This window comes from Physeter macrocephalus, chromosome 11 (genome assembly GCF_002837175.3).
Source record: "Physeter macrocephalus isolate SW-GA chromosome 11, ASM283717v5, whole genome shotgun sequence".
In the NCBI taxonomy this organism is placed as follows: domain Eukaryota; kingdom Metazoa; phylum Chordata; class Mammalia; order Artiodactyla; family Physeteridae; genus Physeter; species Physeter macrocephalus.
The window spans coordinates 167,927,056-167,949,039 of record NC_041224.1 but is presented as its reverse complement, the minus strand read 5'-3'; the positions used below and the strand labels follow the sequence as shown (position 1 = coordinate 167,949,039).

At 37.0% G+C, this 21,984-nt stretch overlaps 1 protein-coding gene across 5 annotated transcripts in view; it reads left to right on the top strand.

The window, feature by feature from the left end:
* EML5 (EMAP like 5) overlaps window positions 1–21,984 on the top strand; it is a 178,514-nt gene that overhangs the window by 36,797 nt on the left and 119,733 nt on the right. For all 5 annotated transcript variants that reach the window (XM_024130935.3, XM_028496289.2, XM_055088668.1 and 2 more), the window contains exons 3-7: window positions 2,895–2,993; window positions 4,816–4,884; window positions 6,279–6,464; window positions 8,312–8,447; window positions 9,793–9,994. In XM_024130935.3, the coding sequence (XP_023986703.1) occupies window positions 2,895–2,993; window positions 4,816–4,884; window positions 6,279–6,464; window positions 8,312–8,447; window positions 9,793–9,994 (692 nt within the window). The remainder of the gene's footprint in view (window positions 1–2,894; window positions 2,994–4,815; window positions 4,885–6,278; window positions 6,465–8,311; window positions 8,448–9,792; window positions 9,995–21,984) is intronic.

The following is a 21,984-nucleotide window of genomic DNA, read 5'->3' as shown; positions in this document are numbered from 1 at the left end:
TTTGTTGATGAATTTTCTCATCTTTTGTTTATTTGAAAAAGACTTAATTTTGACCCAGTTTTCAAAAGATATTTTTTGGTAAGTGTATAATTCTGTGTTGACTTTTTTCCCTCTCAGCACTTTAGAGAGGTTATTCATTGTCATCTGATATGCATAGCTTCAGATGAGAAGCCCAGGATTATTTTTAAATCTTTGTCCTTACACACCAAAATTCTCTCTCTTTTTTGGCCACTTTTAAGGTTTTTCTCTTTAGCACTGGTTTCAGCAGTTTGATGCCCATGTGTGTGGATGTGTTTTTTCTGTGTGTGTGATTTATCCTGCTTGAAGTTTATTGAGCATCTTAGATTTGTGAGTTTATGTTTTTTTATCAAATTGAGAAATTTGGGGCCATTATTTCTTCAGTTTTGTTTTTCTGTTCTTCCATCTTTCTTCTCCTTTTGGAATCACAATTACCTGTACGTTAGACCACTTGAAATTACCTTTTCTAAAGGTAACTGAGGCTCTGTTACTTTGTTCCCTTTTTCCTTCTGTGCTTTATTTTTGATAGTTTCTATTGCTATGTCTTCATTTATTTTTTCTTCATTGTCTAAGCTGCTGGTAATCCTTTGGAGTGAATTTTCATTTCAGATAATTTAACATTTATATTTAAAGTTCAACATGTTTTTTTTTTATATCTTCCATTTCTCTTTTTATTCTTTATGTGTTTGTTTTAAAATAATTCTGGAGCATCTTGAACATTTCCATCTTAACAGCCAGTGTCTTCTAATTTTAATCATTTCTGTGATTCCTGGGTCTGTTTCTATTAACTGATTTTTCTCCTGGTTATTGGTCACATTTTCCCCTTTTTTAACATGTTCAGTAATTTTTTTTACTGGATGCTGGACATTGTGTATATTACATTCTGGATGCTGGATTTTGTTGTATCCCTTTAAAGCATGTTGGACATTGTTTTTGTAGGTAGTTAAGTTCCTTGTGGATCAGTTTGGTCCTTTTGAAAAGCTTGCTTTCACGCTTTTTTTGGTCAAGGCTAGAGTAGCTTTTCCTCTAGAACTACAGGTTTAACTTCACTACTCTGGTGTGACCCTCCTGGAATCTCTACTGAATACACAGTGAATTCGAGGATATACCTCCATTCTTGCTATTGGGAATTTGAGTGATCCTGACCCCTTATGATCTCTGGGAATTGTTTGGCTTTAGCTCCCCAGTAATTGTTCTTTTTTCAGAATTTGTTCTTTGCATGGCCTCATGGATTTCACCCTATACATGCAAACACTGGTGTTCTCAAGGGGACCCATAAACAGATTTTCTAGAGTTCTTTTTCTGCTCTGCAAATTCTAGCCATCTTGGCCTCTCTGAACTCCAGGCTCTATCTTCTCAAATCAGCAAGTCTTCTGGGTTCTGTTTGGATTCCACCTTTGTGTGCTATAGTCTGGAAAATGCCACCTAAATGAAGGCTGGGGCAATTGCAGAACTTACTTTGTTTGTTTCCCCCTCATTCAGGGTTTACAGTGCTTCACTTCCTGTTAAGAATGTCCAAAAATATTTGTTTTATATATTTTATACAGTTTTCTAGTTGTTTATGGCAGGGGGGCAAGTTCAGACCCTGGTACTCCTTCATGACCAAAGGCCATCTTTCATGTTTCCTAACCTCTCTCATACTTCCCATCTCACTGTCCCCTCTTTTCAGCTCAGTCTCTTCATCTCCCTCTAATCTCCTATATAACTCTAACACTGAGGTATTTTTTTCTTTTTTCCACTGAGTTTTTAATTTCATTTATTTTTCATTTCTAGAAATTGTTTGCTTCCTTAAATTTGCTGGGATACTTTTTATGGTCTCCCATTCTTGTCTCATATGAAGATATTTTGAAGCCTTAATTTTATTTCTCTACTCACATTAAGCTTATTTTATATTATCTGATAATTCCAATGTCTGATACTTTTCAAGACTGATTTTGTTGTTTCTGGCGACTTGCTGATTCTCACTCATGGTCCCTTATTTTCTCTGGTTATTGGGTGTGGGGGTTGTTTGTTTTAAGTTTATGTTTTATTGACTTGCTACTTGTAGGAATTCTTCGAGGGATAGATTGATGTATTAGTCCTCCATATAGGATTTATATTTGCCTGTGCCACATAGTTGAAAATGCTTGAAAACTCTGCAACCCTTAGGACCACTCTGAATGAAATTTTTCATTTGAAGGATTCATGATTCCTGTGGATATAGGCCCTACAACCATGTGAAGGTTGTTTGTGGCTATATATTTTCAGGAGGGTTTTTTCCCCCTTCATGCATCACTGCCCCTTTCTTTGAAAAGGGATGGTTTCTTGTTCTCCCTTACTCTGAAGAGTTACTGCTTTAGTCAAATGTCTGCAATTCAAATCCCTACTTTGGGCAGGCCCTAAACTTTATCTCCTATTCCTCTTCAGCCTGAAGAACAAAAATCAGGCTTACCAGGAGTTAGCTGATACCTTTAGAGTAAAGTGGGTATAGGAGCTCTCTTACTTCCAGGATTCCCATAGGAAATCACTTTGTTTTTGTTCTCAGATTTCTTAATTCCTTGACAGCTCAACAGTGCATTTAAAAAGAGGTTTTTTCATTTTATCTAGCATTTTTAGTTTTTGGCAGGAGAGATGTTTAGGGTATTCTGTCACTCCTACTGTTAGAAATGGAAGTCTTTCTTCTGTTTCTCATATGAAGAACTACACATATATGCAAATATTAACAAGATGAAATACATCCAGCCTTTCTCTATGAGGTCTATAAAATATAAGTGTGTAAGTTTCGATGTTTATAATACCCATGAGTAGAATTTGTTTGCCATTTATAATTTGGTTCCTTTTTTATTTGTTTACTTTTTTATTCCCCCTGCTCCCTGGTCTTCTTGGACATAATTCAGCGGTTGGTTTCAGTTGGACTTGATTCAAAGAATGCAGTTTGTGTTTGGGATTGGAAAAGGGGAAAAATGTTATCTATGGCTCCAGGTCACACAGATAGAGTAAGTATTCTCCTTTGGAGTTTCTAATGGGTACTGCGTGGGAAAAAGCCAGAGAAGAGTCAGGGGATTTTATGTTTCTGTGTTTTGTTATTGCCTATTGTTCATGTGTAATTTAAAATTTTAAATGCAGTTATAAATATTCATAAAATTTTAGAATGCATATGTGTATTGTGGTACTCAAAAACATGACTTGCTATGTATAGTTTTAGCATAAAACCTTTAACTCAGTGTTTGCTTTGGCAAAAATGATGAGTTTTAAGTTATTCAAACCTAAATTTAAAAATTGAATGGTTCATGCCTAGGCTCTATTTATTATTCAGTTTGATTTATCACTGATTTATTACATATGCATCATAGTTAAGGTGAATACTGTTGCACGGATGAATTTGAATTATGTTAGAGACTTAACATTTTTCACTTTGGAAACTTGTTAATACATTCCTTATTCCAAGTTGTGTGAAATTAATATAATGAATACTTTGTCTTAAACTCTTTAAAATGCCTGATTTTTTGGTGTATCTGCTGTATTCTGCTATCTGGTAGTCTTTACCATGTTTCTTTAACACCTGTCTGCATAATCACCTAACCTGAACCAGCCCAGGAGCTATAGTCGTTGATTCTATTTGGGGAAAATCTGTGAATTTGTAAAAGTTGTATACAAATTTTTAATGTATTTGCATTTTGGAAAATAAACTTGGTTTTCAGCAGATTCTCAGAGGGGCCTGTTATACGCAAACACAATTTAGATAATTATTAAAGTGTTAGGTACATTTTATTAGACAGTTGTGTATTCTGACTTACTAAGTTCAAAGCATTTCACACATTAGTACTTTGGACTTAGTAAGTAGACTGATTACTATGAAAAATGGTACTGTCATTGGAATTTTTGAAAAGTATTTTCGTGGTTAGTATTTTAAAGGTGCATCAGTATGTTTTTCATTTAATCTGTATTATGGTTAGTTGTTAAACATTAATTTATAAGATGTATTCTTTCTTCATTTTCACTAAAGACTATTATCACTTGGTAAATTTTTAGAGGTAGTAAGCATATTAGGTGATTATGCAGGCAGATATCAAAGAAACATGGTAAAGACTACCAGATAGCAGAATTGTTTTTTATCTGTTATGAGATTATTTTTCAAATATTAATTTTTCTTTCATTTATTATTAAATATATATTTCTAATGCATATTTTATTTCAGCTGGGTTTTTTCTTGTTTGATTTTGTAACAAAAATTGTTCGTGTGTATTTATAATTTATGGAATCTTAGAAAAAAGTGAAACCTGGGGATCTCCAAAATGTAAGTTAGTTTTGTTTGACCCATAAACAATTTTAAAAAACTGAAAACTAGGAACAGAATTTTTACTGTGAAATAAATGTTTGAATCTTTTATGTAAGTAGTTCTGTGTGATAGAAAGCTACAAAAATGTTCTCTATTTCTGGCTGTATAAGTGTTGTGTATGTCCTATTCATTATCTTTCCTCTTTAGAAATTATGCACTTACCTGCCTCATTCCCTGCTTCTGTTGAATCATTCTTGTTATTTATAGGCCAAATTTTTTTTAAAATTAGAAAGAGGTGTTAATTTTCACTCCACTAGTAGTTTCATATGGTTCATAGAAACTAAGAAATAGTTTTTATTCCTTATCATTTACATATACTTTATTTCTCATAGGATCTTGAAGTGTAGGATTCTGATTATTATTTATTGAGGAATATTGCTTTATGATATGTAGGGTTTGGGGCTATTTGGGCTTTTGGACAGGATTCTTAAATGATTCTGAAAATAAGTATTTTAACCATGAATCTGATTTGTTTACAGATATTTGATATTTCTTGGGATTTGTACCAGCCAAATAAACTGGTCAGCTGTGGTGTAAAACATATCAAGGTACTAGAAGGGTCTTGCTTTATAATAGTCATGATTACTTATTCTCTGCCACTAAGCACATATCACACTACAATTTAGTATATATATATATATATATATATACACACACACACATATTTGTGTGTGTGTGTATATATACGTGCGTGGGTATATATATATAGAGAGAGAGAGACAGAGTGAGAGAGAGACAGAGAGACAGAAAGAGAGGTAGATGAAAAAGAGATCAGTATGTTGCTCTCTGATATTTTCAAAGCTGAGCAATTCCTTTACTTGTAAAGCTTAAAAATAAGAGAGATACACATTTGGAATGATTTGTTCATTTTTGGAAGAAGATAGGGAAGTCAAACATAAATCTTCATGATGAGGGTTTTTGTTCTCGTATGTGGATTCAGGTAAATTTAATGTTTGCAGAAAGAAAGAAATGAATATGGGGCAGGGCAGGAGTATACACATTAAATAGTTCTGCATAAAGAAATTAGGCCCAGAGAATAAGTTCAACTTTATAATAAGTAAATTACCACTTAAAATAATATAATTTATTAATATTATATACTTAAAAGATCTTACCGGATCTTCAAGATCTTATTCTAAGACCTAAAGATCTAAGTTTAAAATCTGAAGCCTCAAAGAACTAAAAATGATCACTTATCCATTCAAATAGCTAATGAATGCTTTAATCAATGTATGATTTTTAAATTTAAAAATCTCCATGATTTCTGTGCATAAGTGTAGCTGGTTCTCTTCCTTTCAGTAAGTCCCAATTTCAGTCTATTTTTTCCTTCTAAATCAGTGATTCTCAACTTTGGCTGCATATTAAAATCACCTGGGGGAAATTAGTGACACAGTATACCTGAACCCCCACTGAAATAAATTGAGACGGAATCTTTGGAGAGTGAAGCCCAGGTATCCAAATGATTTTGATGCTCAGCAGGAGTTAAGAACCATTGTTCTAGAATCCACATCAGTGCTGTTCCATAGAGTAACCACTAGATAGATGTGGCTCTTGAGCATTTGAAATGTGACTGCCAGTGTGACTGAAGAAATGAATATTAGCTTCATTTTCATTGCTAACCCTTCCCAGCTTTTTAATCTGTTTAAAAGATTTTGTAGTTTTTTTTTCAGAAGCCTAAGGGAAACACAGCATATTTTTAAAATAGTTTAGTTCAACCCCCCCTTATTCTTACAGTAAGGATTGAAACAGTGATTTATCTGCTATAACATAGCTAATGACAACACTAAGATGAGGATGTGAACATTGAACACTATTGTATCATAAGGGAGTTTCTTAGGTAATTTCTTGTCTGCTGCTCTAATATAGCATCAAAGTATTGGAAATGTTTTTGGTTATATTATGAGCATTCTTTGGTAATTCGATTATACTATGTACTTTTTAGTTCTGGAGTTTATGTGGAAATGCTCTGACCCCAAAACGAGGGGTCTTTGGTAAGACTGGTGACCTTCAGACAATATTGTGCCTGGCGTGTGCAAGGGATGAGTTAACATATTCTGGTGCACTCAATGGGGATATATATGTTTGGAAAGGAATTAATCTTATACGAACAATACAAGGAGCTCATACTGTAAGTATATTTAAATATTTTAAACACTTTTAGGTATTAATTACTTACCTTCTTGTCTTAGAACAAAAGGTTCCATAATATAGCAGACTTTCTGTTCAATTCAGTAACTTGAAAACTACTATTACAATTAAATTAATTTGTCTATTTGTTTTCAAGATTTCAATGAAGAAACGTTATGCAATTAAATTAGTATAATTATTATTTTGTTCAAACCATTGCTTTAGTATGGTGTCTTTTTCATTGTTGAAAAAAAAGCTTGTTAAATTTAACCTAAAAGTATCCTAGATTAACCACATTAGAATAAAACTAGTGCTTTTGTAGCCAATTTACCAGTGGGAAATTTGGGGATAGCTCTAGGATAAAATTAACTTTTTAATTTTAATATCATTGATTCATTAAGTGAGTGGCAAAGGAATTTAATTTTTGTACTTCATGAGATTTTCATATAAATAAGTTATCAGGGGGAAGAAAAAGCTGTTGTTAAAGCCTTTTAGTGTTTTTAGGGACTTCCCTGGGTGTCCCTGGTTCGATCCCTGGTCGGGGCACTAAGATCCCGCATGCCATGTGGTATGGCCAAAAAAAGTTTAAAAAACAAACAAACAAAAACCTTTTGGTGTTTTTTGATTTGGGCATTTTTAACAGTTGAGTCCCTCACATAGTGAGGGGAGCTAGAGAGCACAGAGCTGCCATATTGGTAGCAGGATAATCTCAAGTAGAAAAGCAATATATTAATATGAATCACTATTCAATATATATTACATATTAAGTATATTAAAGAACCACTTAGAGCAGGACTTGCTTTAAGCAAAATGCCTAAAGACCAGAAATAGCAGATTCTAGCAAAGGTTGTGGCAATTCACATTTTCACCATCAATATATAAAAATACCAGTTTCTTCCTCATACTCATCAGCACAGGTTGTGTCCACTCTTGTAAATTTTTGCTTGTCTTCTGGGTGAGAAATAATAACTATTTGTTTTAGTTTTCTTTCCTGTCTATTTGTGAAATTTCATGTGTTTATTGACTAGAGATGACCCTTGAACAACGTGGGTTTGAACTACAAGGGTCCACTTGTATGCAAATTATTTTCAATAGCAAATACTGTAGTACTACACAATTTGTGGTTGGTTGAATCCATGGATGCTGCAGAACTTGCAGATATGGAGAACCTTGGATGTGGAGGTCCAATTCTAAATTTTACTAGAATTTTCGACTACACAAAGGTCAGCACCCCTAACACCTGCATTGTTCAAGGGTCAACTGTACTTGAATTTCCTTTTCTATTAATTGGCTTTTCTTATCCTGTACTCTTTTTTTGTTACTGTTGTTGTTGGATTTTCTTTCCTTTATTCATTAGGGATATTAACCTTTTGACAGTCATACACATTGCAAATATTTCCCCAGTCTGTTTTTTTACGATATCTTTTCTCATATGAAAAATTGAAAATTTTTCCTTTATACCTTGGTGGGTAACCTGCCATGCTTAAAAAGTTCTCTCACAGCCCAAAGTTACATAAGTGTTCTGACTCTTCTAATATATTTGTTTCATTTTTTACATTTAGAATTTGGTCTGTATGTTTTTGTTTTTGTGTAATTCATTTCTATATGTGGTATAAGGTTTAACTGAATTTTCTTTTATGTTATGCCCATATCATTAAATACCACCTTGGTCACATATTGAGTTCCTATATATGCATAGATTTGTTTCTAGATTATCATTTGTGTTTTCTGATGTATTTGATTATTCCTATGCCATATCAAAAAAATTTTAAGTGGATTTCTACCATCATATATAGTGTATTTTCTTAAAAAGTATATATTGTTAAATTATTTTATTCCCTCTTCTAGGCGGGAATTTTTAGCATGAATGCTTGTGAAGAAGGCTTTGCTACTGGTGGCAGAGATGGCTGTATTCGTCTTTGGGATTTAACTTTTAAACCAATAACTGTGATTGATCTCAGGGAGACAGACCAGGGGTACAAAGGTAATAACAGAACAAATATCTCATTACTAGGCAAATTCTAAATATACCAAGGGTTGTCGGTTTCTTTCAGTAAACTTAAAAGTATGTTTTGTAAAATAAATGAGACTTATATTTGCTCCTTCATACTGTATACATTTTAATTAAAATCCTTCTGCTGAAGAGGAGAAATTTTGCCTGAAGACCATCTAGGTTTACTGTTATGACAGAGATTCTTTTCATGTCTAATGGCGGTTATAAAGGGACCTACAGAGAGATGTGATAGGTACTTACTTTGGTAACCTTAAATTTTGAAAATATTTTACTATTAGAATGCTAAATGTAACTGTTTAGCAAATAAACTGTTGAAAATAGTGTGTTGAGAGCTAGAGGAACTTTTGTTTAGGATTATTTAAATTCATGTATATGTGTTTTTCCTTCATCCAAATTTGTCAGCAATCAGGAGATAATTTTTCCTTTGGGGGGGCGTTTTAAAAATTGATGTAATAAAACAATCTTTCACTATAAAAGTAAACGTATTATCTACTAATGTGGTATTATAAGAGTAGGACTGGAAGTTACACAAGTCTATGTTTAAGCCATATTTCAGTCACTTATTAGATGTGTGACCTTGAGCTGCATACCTCATCTGTAAAATGATAATAAGAGTAACTATTTCAGAGAATTAAATGAGCTAATATATGTAAAATATTTAGAAGAGTGTCTGGCACATAACGATCATCCAGTAAGTGTTAACTGTTATACCGTTTTCATTAGTTTTGCTGAGCATTATTGTACTTTAAAGTTTACAAAATAATTTGACACTTTTTCTTATTTGATTCTTACATTGTAAGTTACACAGCAGCTTAATGTTGACCATACTATATAGATGAGAAAACTGAGGAAAACACTAGCTTTCCTGAGGTTACAAAAGGGATTGTATATAGAAAAAGTAGAAGTCTTTCTTCTTAATGATTTTATGAACACATTGAAGAAATGAAATATAAACACGAGAAAAGTCAGATTATTATAAGAGAAAAATAATACAGTTCTTGAATTCTGAATAATTACTCTGTGGATGATGCACACTATTGTTATAAGCTTTTGGCTGAGGAAGTGATCAGACTATGACTGATGTTGTCCAGTAAGGAAGAAGAGTGTATGCCCTGAAGGATGGGTAGAAATTAGGTATATAAAAATAGAAATAGTCCACATAGAAAACAGTACAGATAAATGAAGAAAATGTGTGGATCCAAGACTTTCAGATTCCTTTTATCTTATATCTAAGGTATAAAAAATAACAGTGGTTTAGGCAGATTGGCATTCTGTTATTACAGTACTGATCTTAAATACAATTCAATTTGACTAGGTTTGTCTGTAAGAAGTGTTTGTTGGCGAGGTGACCACATTCTAGTTGGAACACAGGACAGCGAAATTTTTGAAATTGTGGTGCATGAAAGAAACAAACCTTTCCTAATTATGCAAGGGCATTGTGAAGGTGAACTTTGGGCACTTGCCGTCCATCCTACTAAACCTTTGGCTGTGACTGGAAGTGATGATCGTTCAGTCAGGTAAGCAACTCATAAAGTAATTGCATAGGCTGGAATTTGAATTTTTCCTTAGAGAAACATAAGAAAAACTTTAAAAAAAAACCCTTAGTTTTAAATTTTATCTGCTTATGGTATAACAAATGAACATAATAGGCGCTTAAAATTAATAGAATTAACAACTATTTATAAGATTTGGGTTTTTCTCTCTTTTTTTTTTTTTTTGCGGTACATGGGCCTCTCACTGTTGTGGCCTCTCCCATTGCGGAGCACAGGCTCCGGACGCACAGGCTCCGTGGCCATGACTCACGGGCCTAGCCACTCCGCGGCATGTGGTATCTTCCCAGACCGGGGCACGAACCCGTGTCCCCTGCATCGGCAGGCGGACTCTCAACCACTGCACCACCAGGGAAGCCACTGGGTTTTTCTCTTAAAAACCTAAGTTGGAGTTTGTTCCATATCAAAATGTACAGAATTACCTTTTTTAACAGCTATATAATATTCCACTGTGTATTGTAATTTATTCAGTTAATCTATCATTGATGGGAGTTTAGGTTCTTCCAGTTTTGTGCTTCTAAATACACTGCTTGCAGCAAATGTCTTTATACCTTTGCCATCTACCCAGACCGGGGCACGAACCCGTGTCCCCTGCATCGGCAGGCGGACTCTCAACCACTGCGCCACCAGGGAAGCCACTGGGTTTTTCTCTTAAAAACCTAAGTTGGAGTTTGTTCCATATCAAAATGTACAGAATTACCTTTTTTAACAGCTATATAATATTCCACTGTGTATTGTAATTTATTCAGTTAATCTATCATTGATGGGAGTTTAGGTTCTTCCAGTTTTGTGCTTCTAAATACACTGCTTGCAGCAAATGTCTTTATACCTTTGCCATTTTGTACATGTGTAAATATGAATATTTCTATGGTAAATTCTTAGCAGTGTTCAAAAGACATATGCATTTAAAATTTCGGTAGATAATGCCTTACACAGAGGCAATAACAATTTACATACCTTACAGCAATGTGTGACAGTGCCTGTTTTCCCACACCCGCGCCAGCACTAATTATTACCCCAAAAGGTGAAAAATGATATCTCGTTATGTTTTGAAAACATGCTTTTCTCTCATACTGAGGGGTCTTGAGTATGTTTTCATACGTTTGGGGGACATTTGTATTTCCTTTTCTTTGACCTGTCTGTTCAAGCTCTTTGCATATTTTCCATTAGTACATTGGTCTTTTTCTAATTATTTTAATATAGGATCTAATACCTGTCTACATATGAAAGCAGCAATTAGCCTTTTGTCTATGAGTGGTTTTTAAAAGTGTGATTCCTGGACCAGCAGCATCAGCATTACAGGGGAACTTGTAAGAAATGCAAATTATCATACATTATACAGGACCTTGTATCAGAAATTCACCAATTTGGGGTTTTCCAGGTAGCTGTGATGTACACTAAAGTTTGGGAACTACTGGTCAGTGATGTGAATTGAGATATTTTTTCCACTTTGATGTCTTTGTTACTTGCTTTTTTACTATGTTTAGGTTTTTTGCTATGAAGAAGTTTTTGTTGTTATTTTGTTTTATGCAGCTGAATTTATTAGCATTTTCTTTTATGACTTCTGAGTTTTCTAGCATAGAGAAATCCTCCCTAAAGTTAAAAAGTTTTCCAATATATTCTTCTAGTACATTAGTGGGTTTATTTTTTATGTTTAACTCCTAATCTGTGTAAAGTTTACTTTAGTATAAGAAGTGAGGTGGGGATGCAACCTAATTCTTTCCAGATAACTACTGATATTTTAAATGGTATGTTAATCAATCATGCCATTTACTATCTCTGTGTTACTTAGTTTTATGTAGGTGGGAGATGCCATAGCTCTGGGTTCACATAGAAACTCGCTGTGAGGCTACACTTCACCCACATGGTTTGCTAGGAACTATTGTTTAGTTTTGTGCACTTTAGGAAGACTGCTGTCATTAGCTGCTGCATAACTATGAAAAAAGGACAACTGGTCCTTTAAAAAGTAACTGTGTTACCTGTGAACTGGGTTCATCTCTTGGTGGGTGTCGAACCAAAAGACACAATCAAGCCAAAGATTGGGAGAAGGATTTATATTACTTGAAGCAAGTAAGGAGAACACCAGGGACCTTTCCCAAACCAGTGTCTCCCGAATAGCAAAATTAGGGAAGTTTTAAGCTAAGGGCATATATTCATGAAGGGGCTTGGGCAGAAGAGAATTCAGCATAGAATTAGGGCAAAAGTCAACAGAGTCCAGGCTTTAGTTCATTGAAATCACAAGGGTCAGAAAAGGTCAAAATCATCCATTAGCTTCCAGTTGATCTGATAGTTGAGCACTTCTGGCTAATCTGTACCACTGAAACAGAACTGGGAGATTTTACAATTGATTTATTATCTTTGCTATTGATAACAGTCATTTGATTCTGCATTCTCAGTCATTAATTACTGAGACCTGTACAAGGAGAAGCGGTGTGGCCAGGCTTAGATCACAAAATGACCTAGGCCGAAAATGACCTGTCAAGAAAGCCATACCTGGTTCTCTTTCTCTGGAGACTCCCTACTCTATCTGCTTACAGTTAGTTGCTCAGACTTCTGTTTCTATTACTGGTGGGCAAGTTATTCAGAAAGAACTCTTCCTTTGAAAACAACTAAAAATGCTGGTTAACATGTAAATCACCTTTAAACTGTTCTTTGAACAGTTTAAAGGAGCTATCAGACAAATTGTGAAAAAAAAAGGGAATTTAGGAGCAGTTGTGGGCCAAAGCCACTTTTGCACTGAAGGCATTTTTCTTCCCTTGATTAAACTTGGGCTCTTTATGGCTTTCTACTGGGGCATAGGGGCAGAAGTCAAGACCAGGGCTTGCCCAAGGTGAATAGGCAAAACACCATGCTAGAACTATAGATTAGGCTATGAAAAAATATCCCCTGCAAATTTATTTGGGGATGGAGATCTTACTTCTTGTTTCAAGTTTTGATAGCACAGGAAGTATATAAAGCAGCTTGATGTTATTATTCAAACAACATTAATAGTTCCAATAACTTTACCACAGTGTTGTTTAAAAAACAAAATTCAGCTGAGTAAATTTGAAGACCTAAATGGCTTTATTAAATGATTCATGAATTGGGCAGCATCACATGTAGAAAGCAGAAAAGTGCTCTGAGGAGCTGTACAAAATGGAAGGTTTTTAAAGGCAGAAAAGGAGTGGGACAAGAAAGTCAAAAACAAAAGAAAGGATTATTTCAGGCAAGGTCACCTTCCTTTGAGGGAAAGGTGGTGGGGGGTGATCCATCTATCATGCAGATTACCTCATTACTGTTGATCAGGAAATTCCAGACTGATTGGTTTAAAATTCCAGTCCTGGGAGAAGCTGAAACTGCAGTTAGATTAGTTATTAAGTTTTGGTTTGTTGATGTGAGGCTTAGCACAAGTGACTCCATTTTGGGCCTGTTGTTTCTTTTCTTTTCTCCCTCCCTCCCTCCCTCCCTCCCTCCTTCCCTCCTTCCCTCCCTCCCTTCCTCCCTTCCTTCCTTCCAACAGTTTCAAATAAATTCTGCTTTTGCCTTATAATTTTAGGTTGAATTTATTAAGAAACAGTATCAAATATTTAGCAAAAGCTAATTTCTAACGCCATTCAGTGTTTAATAATGGTAGTTGAGGGAGTTCCCTGGCAATCCAGTGGTTAAGACTCTGTGCTCCTGATGCAGGGGGCACAGGTTTTGATCCCTGGTCAGGGAACTAAGATCCCACATACCACGCAGCACAGCCAAAATAATAATAATAATAATAATGGTAGTTGAGGGCAATTTTGATTTAGAAAAATTTCAGTCTTGGCTCTGAGATCAAAATATCATAATAAAACTTTACCATTGCTAAGCCATTAACCTGCTGTGTAGTAGGGCAAGTCAGGGTTTTTAGCTACTGTTCCTGATAAAAACTCAGAACCAGTAATGGTTAAATCCACTGGAGAAAATGAAGTTCACCATTAACACTATTGGTTCTAAAACACATCATTCAAGTGTGTGTGTGTGTGTGTGTGTGTGTGCGCGCGTGCGCAAAATACTTGCAAAAGAATAATACAGTGAATACTCATAGGCTTTAAACAACTTACATTTTTAAGTAAATTTGTAAATTTGTCCAAGCCATTTTTCCCCATACATATTTTTATACCCCAATGTGATTCTGCTTTACATTGTATTGGATTATTGCTTTCTCACTAATGTCTTTGAAAATATTCTAGCCTGTAGTTGTTTCATGCAAACTATTCGTAGAAGCTAATTCTTTATCACTTCAAACTTGCCATCGACTCCTCAAACAAATGAGTAGTATTAGTAACATCTGTTGACTTATCAAGACTCAAGGAAAACCACTCAAAAGTATTTGCCTTGTTTTTAATTAACTGTTGGTGTTGTTCCCAACACACTCAACTCTTTAAGCAACTGTTCTTGCCAAAAGGCTAATTGTCTTAAACAAATTTTTTTTTTCTGGACACATTTCTTCAGCTACTGCAATCTAAAATGATTTAGTTAATCCTTTACCAATAGACAGCTTTCTTTGCTTGTCTAACAAATGAGCCACTCGGAAACTTACTTTTGTAAGTAAAACCTCATTCTGCTATGATTTTAAATTTCTGATTTTTCTGACCATTGCTTTCCTGTGAGTTGAAAATATTGTGATGAGTGCTTAGTCTGGTAATGTTAATGTATCTTTGTATTCTGTCATTGCATAATAAACATAATGCATTACCATCTAATTCAATAGCTGTATAATCCACACTCCACTGTGCCTTAAAAACGCAACATTCGAAGTTCACTTTTCTCTTTTATTTCTCTTGTTTTGACATGATGGGTATCTGCTGGAAATAAAAAATTATAAAATACCACGATGTGACAATACACATAGGACTCAAAATTCTATAAGGTTATAATTGTGTCACTGCAATTTGTAGTGCATCAAAGTAGTGCAATGTGATCTGTGTCACATACCATCTACTGTCTGTTTTGAAAGCACTCAAGTCCACCTCTGTAGTATGAAAGCAGCCATAGACAATATGAAAACAAACCAGTGTGGCTGTGTTCCCAAAAAAATTGATCTGTGGACACTGAAATTTGAATTTCATATAATTTTCTCATGTCTCAAAATGTTATTCTTTGAAAAAATTTTTCAACTGTTTAAAAATGTAAAAGCAAGGAGGGGGATCAAGATGGCAGAGTAGGAAGACATGGAGCTCACCTGCCCCCACAAACACGTCAAAAATACATCTACATGTGGAGTAATTCTCCTGGAAAACTAACTGGAAACTGACAGAAGAAATCCTATACAACCAAAGCTGCAAGAAATGTTTTCATATAACTGGGTAGGATGGAAAAAAAAGATATCAGGTCAGGACCTGCACCCTGGGAAGGATCTGAAAGGAGAAGGTCTGCATGGAAGGACCCTTGCCCTGGAGAGCAAGCAGGTTGAGCTACAATCTGGGCATCCCAGTTCTAGGATCCTACGCAGAGGAGACAAGCCCCCTTACCTTCTGGGAGAACCACTGGGACAGACAGAAGGGCTAGAGCAGCCTAGACTCTACTTGCAAGGAGCGTGCGCATGCTGACTTGCCAATAGTCAGGGTGGAGAGAGCCCTGCATTGGTGGCTGCCACCTCACCATACTCCCCAATCTGAATGGGGCAAACACCCTGGCCCCGCTTGCTCCATACCACATCCTGGCATGAGATCTGGGCCAACCAGGCCCTGGGAAAAGACGCAGAGACAGACCGTGGGCCTGGGGTGGCGGTGACCCTTGTCAGCACACACAGGAGCATGCAGCAGTTGGTCTCCCAGTGAGAGTGCCCTGTTCCCACTCACTGCACACTGCAGACTAGCGTTAGATCTGGGGCAGACAAGTCCTGGGAGAAGACTGCCACAGAGGCAGCCCAGATCTCTGGCAGCAGTTCAGCCTCAATTTCTTCAGCCACAGTACCCTGATCCCCAGCCCCCGCCTACTCCACACTACAGCCTTGTGCTAGATCTGGGACTAACACAACAGAGGAGGAAGGGATGCAGCCTCGGCCTGCTTCTAAGTGGAGCCGCAGATGCCTACAGAGGCGGCATGTAGGTCCTCTGTGAGTGCACAGGCCTCATTTGCTTCAACACTCACTTCCTTTGGGGCAGGGCACACACTCAAGGGCAACAGAGCCTGGTCAGGCCCGACCCTCAGGGCTTCTACGCCAACAGCTGAGGAGCAGACCCTGTCCCTGACAGTGTGGCAGTAGCCATGGAGCAGAGAGGGAGTCCTGCCTTACGCCCTGAACAGGCTTTAGATCCTCCAGCACCAGCTGCCACCTCCCTCCCCCCAACCCCCACCCCCTCCCGATCAAGAGGATAATGGCCAGCATACCCTGAGGAAAGATGTGGCTGGCATTCACACCAAAACCAGCCCTTGCACCAAAGGCATTGGACACATATAGTCTGCACAAGGACACTCCCACATAAAAACATCCCTATAAGACTGTAGTCAATAACAGTCTCTCCTAAATTCATAGAGACAGTTAAGTAAAATGAAAAGGCAGACGAACTACTCCCATTTGAAAGAACAAGAGCAATTCCCTGAAAGAACAAATAATGAAAGAGAGCTCACCAGTCTACCAGACCCAAGTTCAAAAAGGTGATAATAAAAATGCTAACTGAATTAAGAAGGATTCTTGATAGGAAAGCAGATCACTGTAACAAGGAACTAGAAACCGTAAAGATGAACCAGTCAAAAATAGACAATTCAAAAAAAAAATGGACAACTCAGTTTCTGAGGTAAAAACCAGTCTAGAAGCAACGAATAGCCAACTAAATGACACAGAAGAATGAATAAGTGATCTGGAAGATAGAAAAATGGACATCACCCAATCAGAACAGCAGACAGAAAGACAAGTGAAAAAAAAAGCAATATATGAGACCTATGGGATAATATAAAATGTGCCAACCTATGCATAATAGGAGTTCCAGAAGGAGAAATGGGAGAGAAGGGGATCGAAATGTATTTAAAGAAATTATAGCTGAAAACTTCCCAAACCTAAACAAGGAAACAGATATACAGGTACAGGAAGCACAGACGGTCCCAAACAAGATGAACCCAAACAGAACCACATGTAGACATATCGTAATTAAAATGGTAAAAGTTAAAGAGAGGGTTCTAAATACAGCAAGAGAAAAACAAGGAGTCCATTACAGGGAACTTCCATAAAGATAACAGCTGATTTCTCTGCAAAAACTTTGCAGGCCAGAATGGAATAACATGATATATTCAAAGTCCTGAAAGGGAAAAACCTGCAATCTAGGATACTCTACCTAGAAACACTATCATTTAGAATAGAAGGAGGGATAAAGAATTTCTCAGACAAGCAAAAATTAGAAGATTTCAGCAATACTACACCTACCCTGAAAGAAATATTGAAGGAGCTTCTCTAAATAGAAAAGAAGCAAGAATCTATAGGAAAGGGAAAAATCACAATAGGAAAGGCAATATATAGTAAGGATTGAAGGTCACTTAAATGAGCCAGATGTAGATGATAAAACAGTAAAAAAAATTGTATAAGTGATTATGATTAAACAGTAAAAGAATAAGCATGAAGATGTAAAATAGAACATCAAAATTACGAAATGTGGGGGAGGGGAATATAAAATGTAGATCTTGTAGAACGTGTTTGAACTTGAATGACTGTCAGTTTAAAGCAAGTAGATATAGTTATGAGTCAACATACTAGAACTCTGTGGTAACCACAAATCAAAAACACATAATAGGGGGACTTCCCTGGCAGTCCAGTGGTTAAGACTTCACCTTCCAATGCAGGGGGCCCGGTTTCGATCCCTGGTCGGGGAACTAGATCTCACATGCATGCCACAACTAAGAGTTCACATGCCACAACTAAGGAGGCTGCATGCCACAACTAAGGAGCTGTCTAGCCACAACTAAGGAGCCCATGTGCCTCACCTAAGGAACCGGCAAGCCGCAACTAAGGAGCCCACCTGCTGCAACTAAGTAGCCCACGTGTTGCAACTGAGGACCAGGCAGGCTGCAACTAAGGAGCCTGCCTGCTGCAACTAAGACCCGGTGCAACCAAATAAATAAATAAATAAAAAGAAAGATAAAGAAGGGCATTGTATAGTGATAAAGGAGTCAGTACAAGAGGAGAATATTATACTCATTAACACACATGCTCCCAATATAGGAGCACCTACATATATAAAACAAATACAGACATAAAGGGAGAAATTGACAATAACACAATAACAGTAGGGGACTTTAACACTCCACTGACATCAATGGACAGATCACCCAGACAGAAAATTAATAAGGCAACAGAGGTCCTAAATGACGTAGTAGATTAGTTGGACTTAATTAATATCTACAGGACACTACATCCAAAAAAGAGTACACTTTCTTTCCAGTTGTGCATGGAATGTTCTCTAGGATGGACCACACATTAGGTCAGAAAACAAGCCTCAGTAAATTTGAGAGAATAGAAATTATTTCAAGCATCTTTTCTGACCACAACACTATGAAACTAGAAATCAACCACAGAATGAAAAACAGGAAAAGACCAACCACTTGGAGACCAAACAACATGCTACTAAAAAACCAATGCATCAATGATGAAATCAAAGAAGAAATCGTAAAATACCTAGAGACAAACAAAAATGAAAGCACAACTTTACAAAATCTATGGATGCAGCAAAAACAGTTCTAGGAGGGAAGTTCATAGTGATACAGGCCTTATGCAAGAAACAAGAAAAATCTCAAATAACCTAACCTGCCAACTAAAAGAATTGGAAAAAGAACAAACAAAACACAAAGTCAGCAGAAGGAAGGAAATAATAAAGATCAGAGAGGAAATAAATAGAGATCAAAAAAACAATAGATCAATAAAACCAAGAGCTGGTATTTTGAAAAGATGAACAGAATTGACAAACCTCTAGGCAGACTCACCAAGAAGAAAAGAGGATCCAACTAAACAAAATAAGAAATGAAAGAGGAGAAATAACAACTGATACCACAGAAATACTAAAAAAATCATAAAAGCATACTATGAACAGTTACATGCCAACAAATTGGACAACCTAAAAGAAATGGACAAGTTTCTAGAAGCATAACTGCCGTAACTGAATCAAGAAGAAACACATAATTTGAATATACCAATCACTAGAAGTGAGATAGAATCTGTAGTAAAAACAAAAACAAAAAAACAACCTCCCTGCAAACCAAAGTCTAGGACCAGACGGCTTCACTGGGGAATTCTACCAAACATACAAAGAATTTATACCTGTCCTTCTCAAACTATTCCAAAAAATTGAAGAGGAGGGAACATTCCCAAATTTATGGGGCACCCATCACCCAGATACCGAAACCAGTCACAAACACTACAGAAAAAAAATTACCAGTCGATAATCTTTGATGAATACAGATGCAAAAACCCTCAACAAAATATTAGCAAACCGAATCCAGCAATACATTAAGAGGATCATACACCATGATCAAATTGGATTCATTCCAGGGTCACAAGGATAGTTCAGCATACTCAGATTAATCATCGTTGTGCACTGTGTTAACAAAAGAAAAGACAAAAACCACATGATCAACTCAATAGATGCAGAAAAAGCAGTTTAAAAAGTTCAGTATCCATTCATGATAAAACTCTCACCAAAGTGGGTATAGAGGGAACATATCTCAACATAATAAAAGCTGCTTATGACAAGCCTACAGCCAATGTAATACTCAACAGTGGAAAGCTAAATGCTTTCCCACTAAATTCAAAAACAAGACAAGGATGCCCAATCTCACCACTTCTATTCAACATAGTATTGGAAGTCCTAGCCACAGAAATCAGACAAGAAAAAGAAATGAGTTATCCAAATTATAAAGGAAGAGATAAAACTGTAACTATTTGCAAATGACATGATACTCTACATAGAGAACCCTGAAGTCTTCACATAAAAACTATTAGAACTAATAAATGAATTTATCATGGTAGCAGTATACAAGATTAATATACAGAAATCTGTTGCATTTCTTTATACTAATAATAAAATATCAGAAAGAGAAATTTTTTTTTAATTCCATTTAAATCACATCAAAGAAAAAATAACTAGGAATAAACTTAACGGAGGAGGTGAAAGACCTATGCACTGAAAACTACAAAATATTGAAAAAGGAAATTGAAGATGATTCAAAGAAATGGAAAAATATACCATGGTCTTGGATTGGAAAAATTAATATTGTTAAAAATGTCCATACTACCCAAAGCAATCCGCAGATTAACTGCAATCCCTATCAAAATACCTATGACATTTTTCACAGAACTAGAACAAATAATCCTAAAATGTATATGGAACCACAGAAGACCCAGAATTGCCAAAGAAATCCTGAGGAAAAAAAGAACAAAGCTGGAGGTATAATCCTTTCAGACTTCAGACTGTACTACAAAGCTGCAGTAATCAAAACAGCATGCGATTGACACAAAAACAGACATATAGATCAATGGAATCGAATAGAGAACCCAGGAATAAACTCATGCACCTGCAGTCAATTAATCTACGACAAAGGAGGCAAGAATATACAATGGAGGAAAGATAATCTCTTCAACAGGTGATGTTAGGAAAGCTGAACAGCTACATGTAAATTAATAAAATTAGAACATTCCCTGACAACATATACAAAAATAAATTCCAAATGGTTTAAAGACCTAAGTGTAAGACACGATACCATAAAACTCCTAGAAGAGAACATAGGCATAACATTCTCTGACATAAATCAGAGAATTTTCTCTGTTTTCTGCTGAGCCCGTGTGCCACAACTACTGAAGCCTGAGCACCTAGAGCCTGTGCTCCACAACAAGAGAAGCCACCGTGATGAGAAGCCCTTGCACCACAACGAAGAGCAGCCCCCACTCACTGCAACTAGAGAAAGCCCGCGTGCAGCAACAAAGACCCAATGCAGCCAAAAATAAATAAATAAATAAATTTATTTATTTTTTTTAAAAGAAGAAAGAAAAGCTTACGGTCACCAAAGCGGGTGGGGGACAAATTAGGAGTATGGTATTAACACATACAAACCACTCTACATAAAATAAACATAAGAATTTACTGTATAGCACAGGGAATTATATTCAATATCTTATAATAACCTATAATGGAATATAATCTGCAAAAAAATAATAACTGAATCACTATGCTGTATACCTGAAACTAACACAATATTGTAAATCAACTACAATTAAAAAATGCAAAACCCGGATAGGATCAAGATGGCGGAAGAGTAAGACGCGGAGATCACCTTCCTCCTCACAGATACATCAGAAATACAGAGGACAAAGCGGAGAGATTTCCGCACAGAGGATCGGTGTTGACCAGCACTCACCAGCCTGAGAGGCTTGTCTGCGCACCCGCCGGGGCGGGCAGGGGCTGGGAGCTGGGGCTCGGGCGAGCTGAGGCTCGGGCCTCGGTAGGAAGCCGGGAGAGGACTGGGGTTGGCGGCGTGAACACAGCCTTCAGGGGCTAGTGCGCCACGGCTGGCCAGAGGGAGTCCGGGAGAAGTCTGGAGCTGCCGAAGAGGCAAGAGACCTTTTCTTCCCTCTTTGCTTCCTGGTGCGCGAGGAGAGGGGTTTAAGCGTGCCGCTTAAAGCAGCTCCAGAAACGGGCGCAGAGCTACCGAAGAGACAAGAGACTTTTTTTTTTTTGCCTCTTTGTCTCCTGGTGCGAGAGGAGAGGGGATTAAGCGCACCGCGTAAAGGAGCTCCAGAAACGGGCGCGAGCCGCGGCTGTCGGCGCGGACAGCAGAGACGGGCGTGGGACGCTAGGGTTGCTGCTGCCGCCACCAAGAGGCCTGTGTGCGAGCACAGGTCACTCTCCACACCGCCCCTCCAGGGAGCTCGTGCAGCCCGCCACTGCCAGGGTCCCGGGATCCAGGGACAGCTTCCCCGGGAGAACGCGCGGCACGGCGCGCCTCGGGCTGGTGCAGCGTCACGC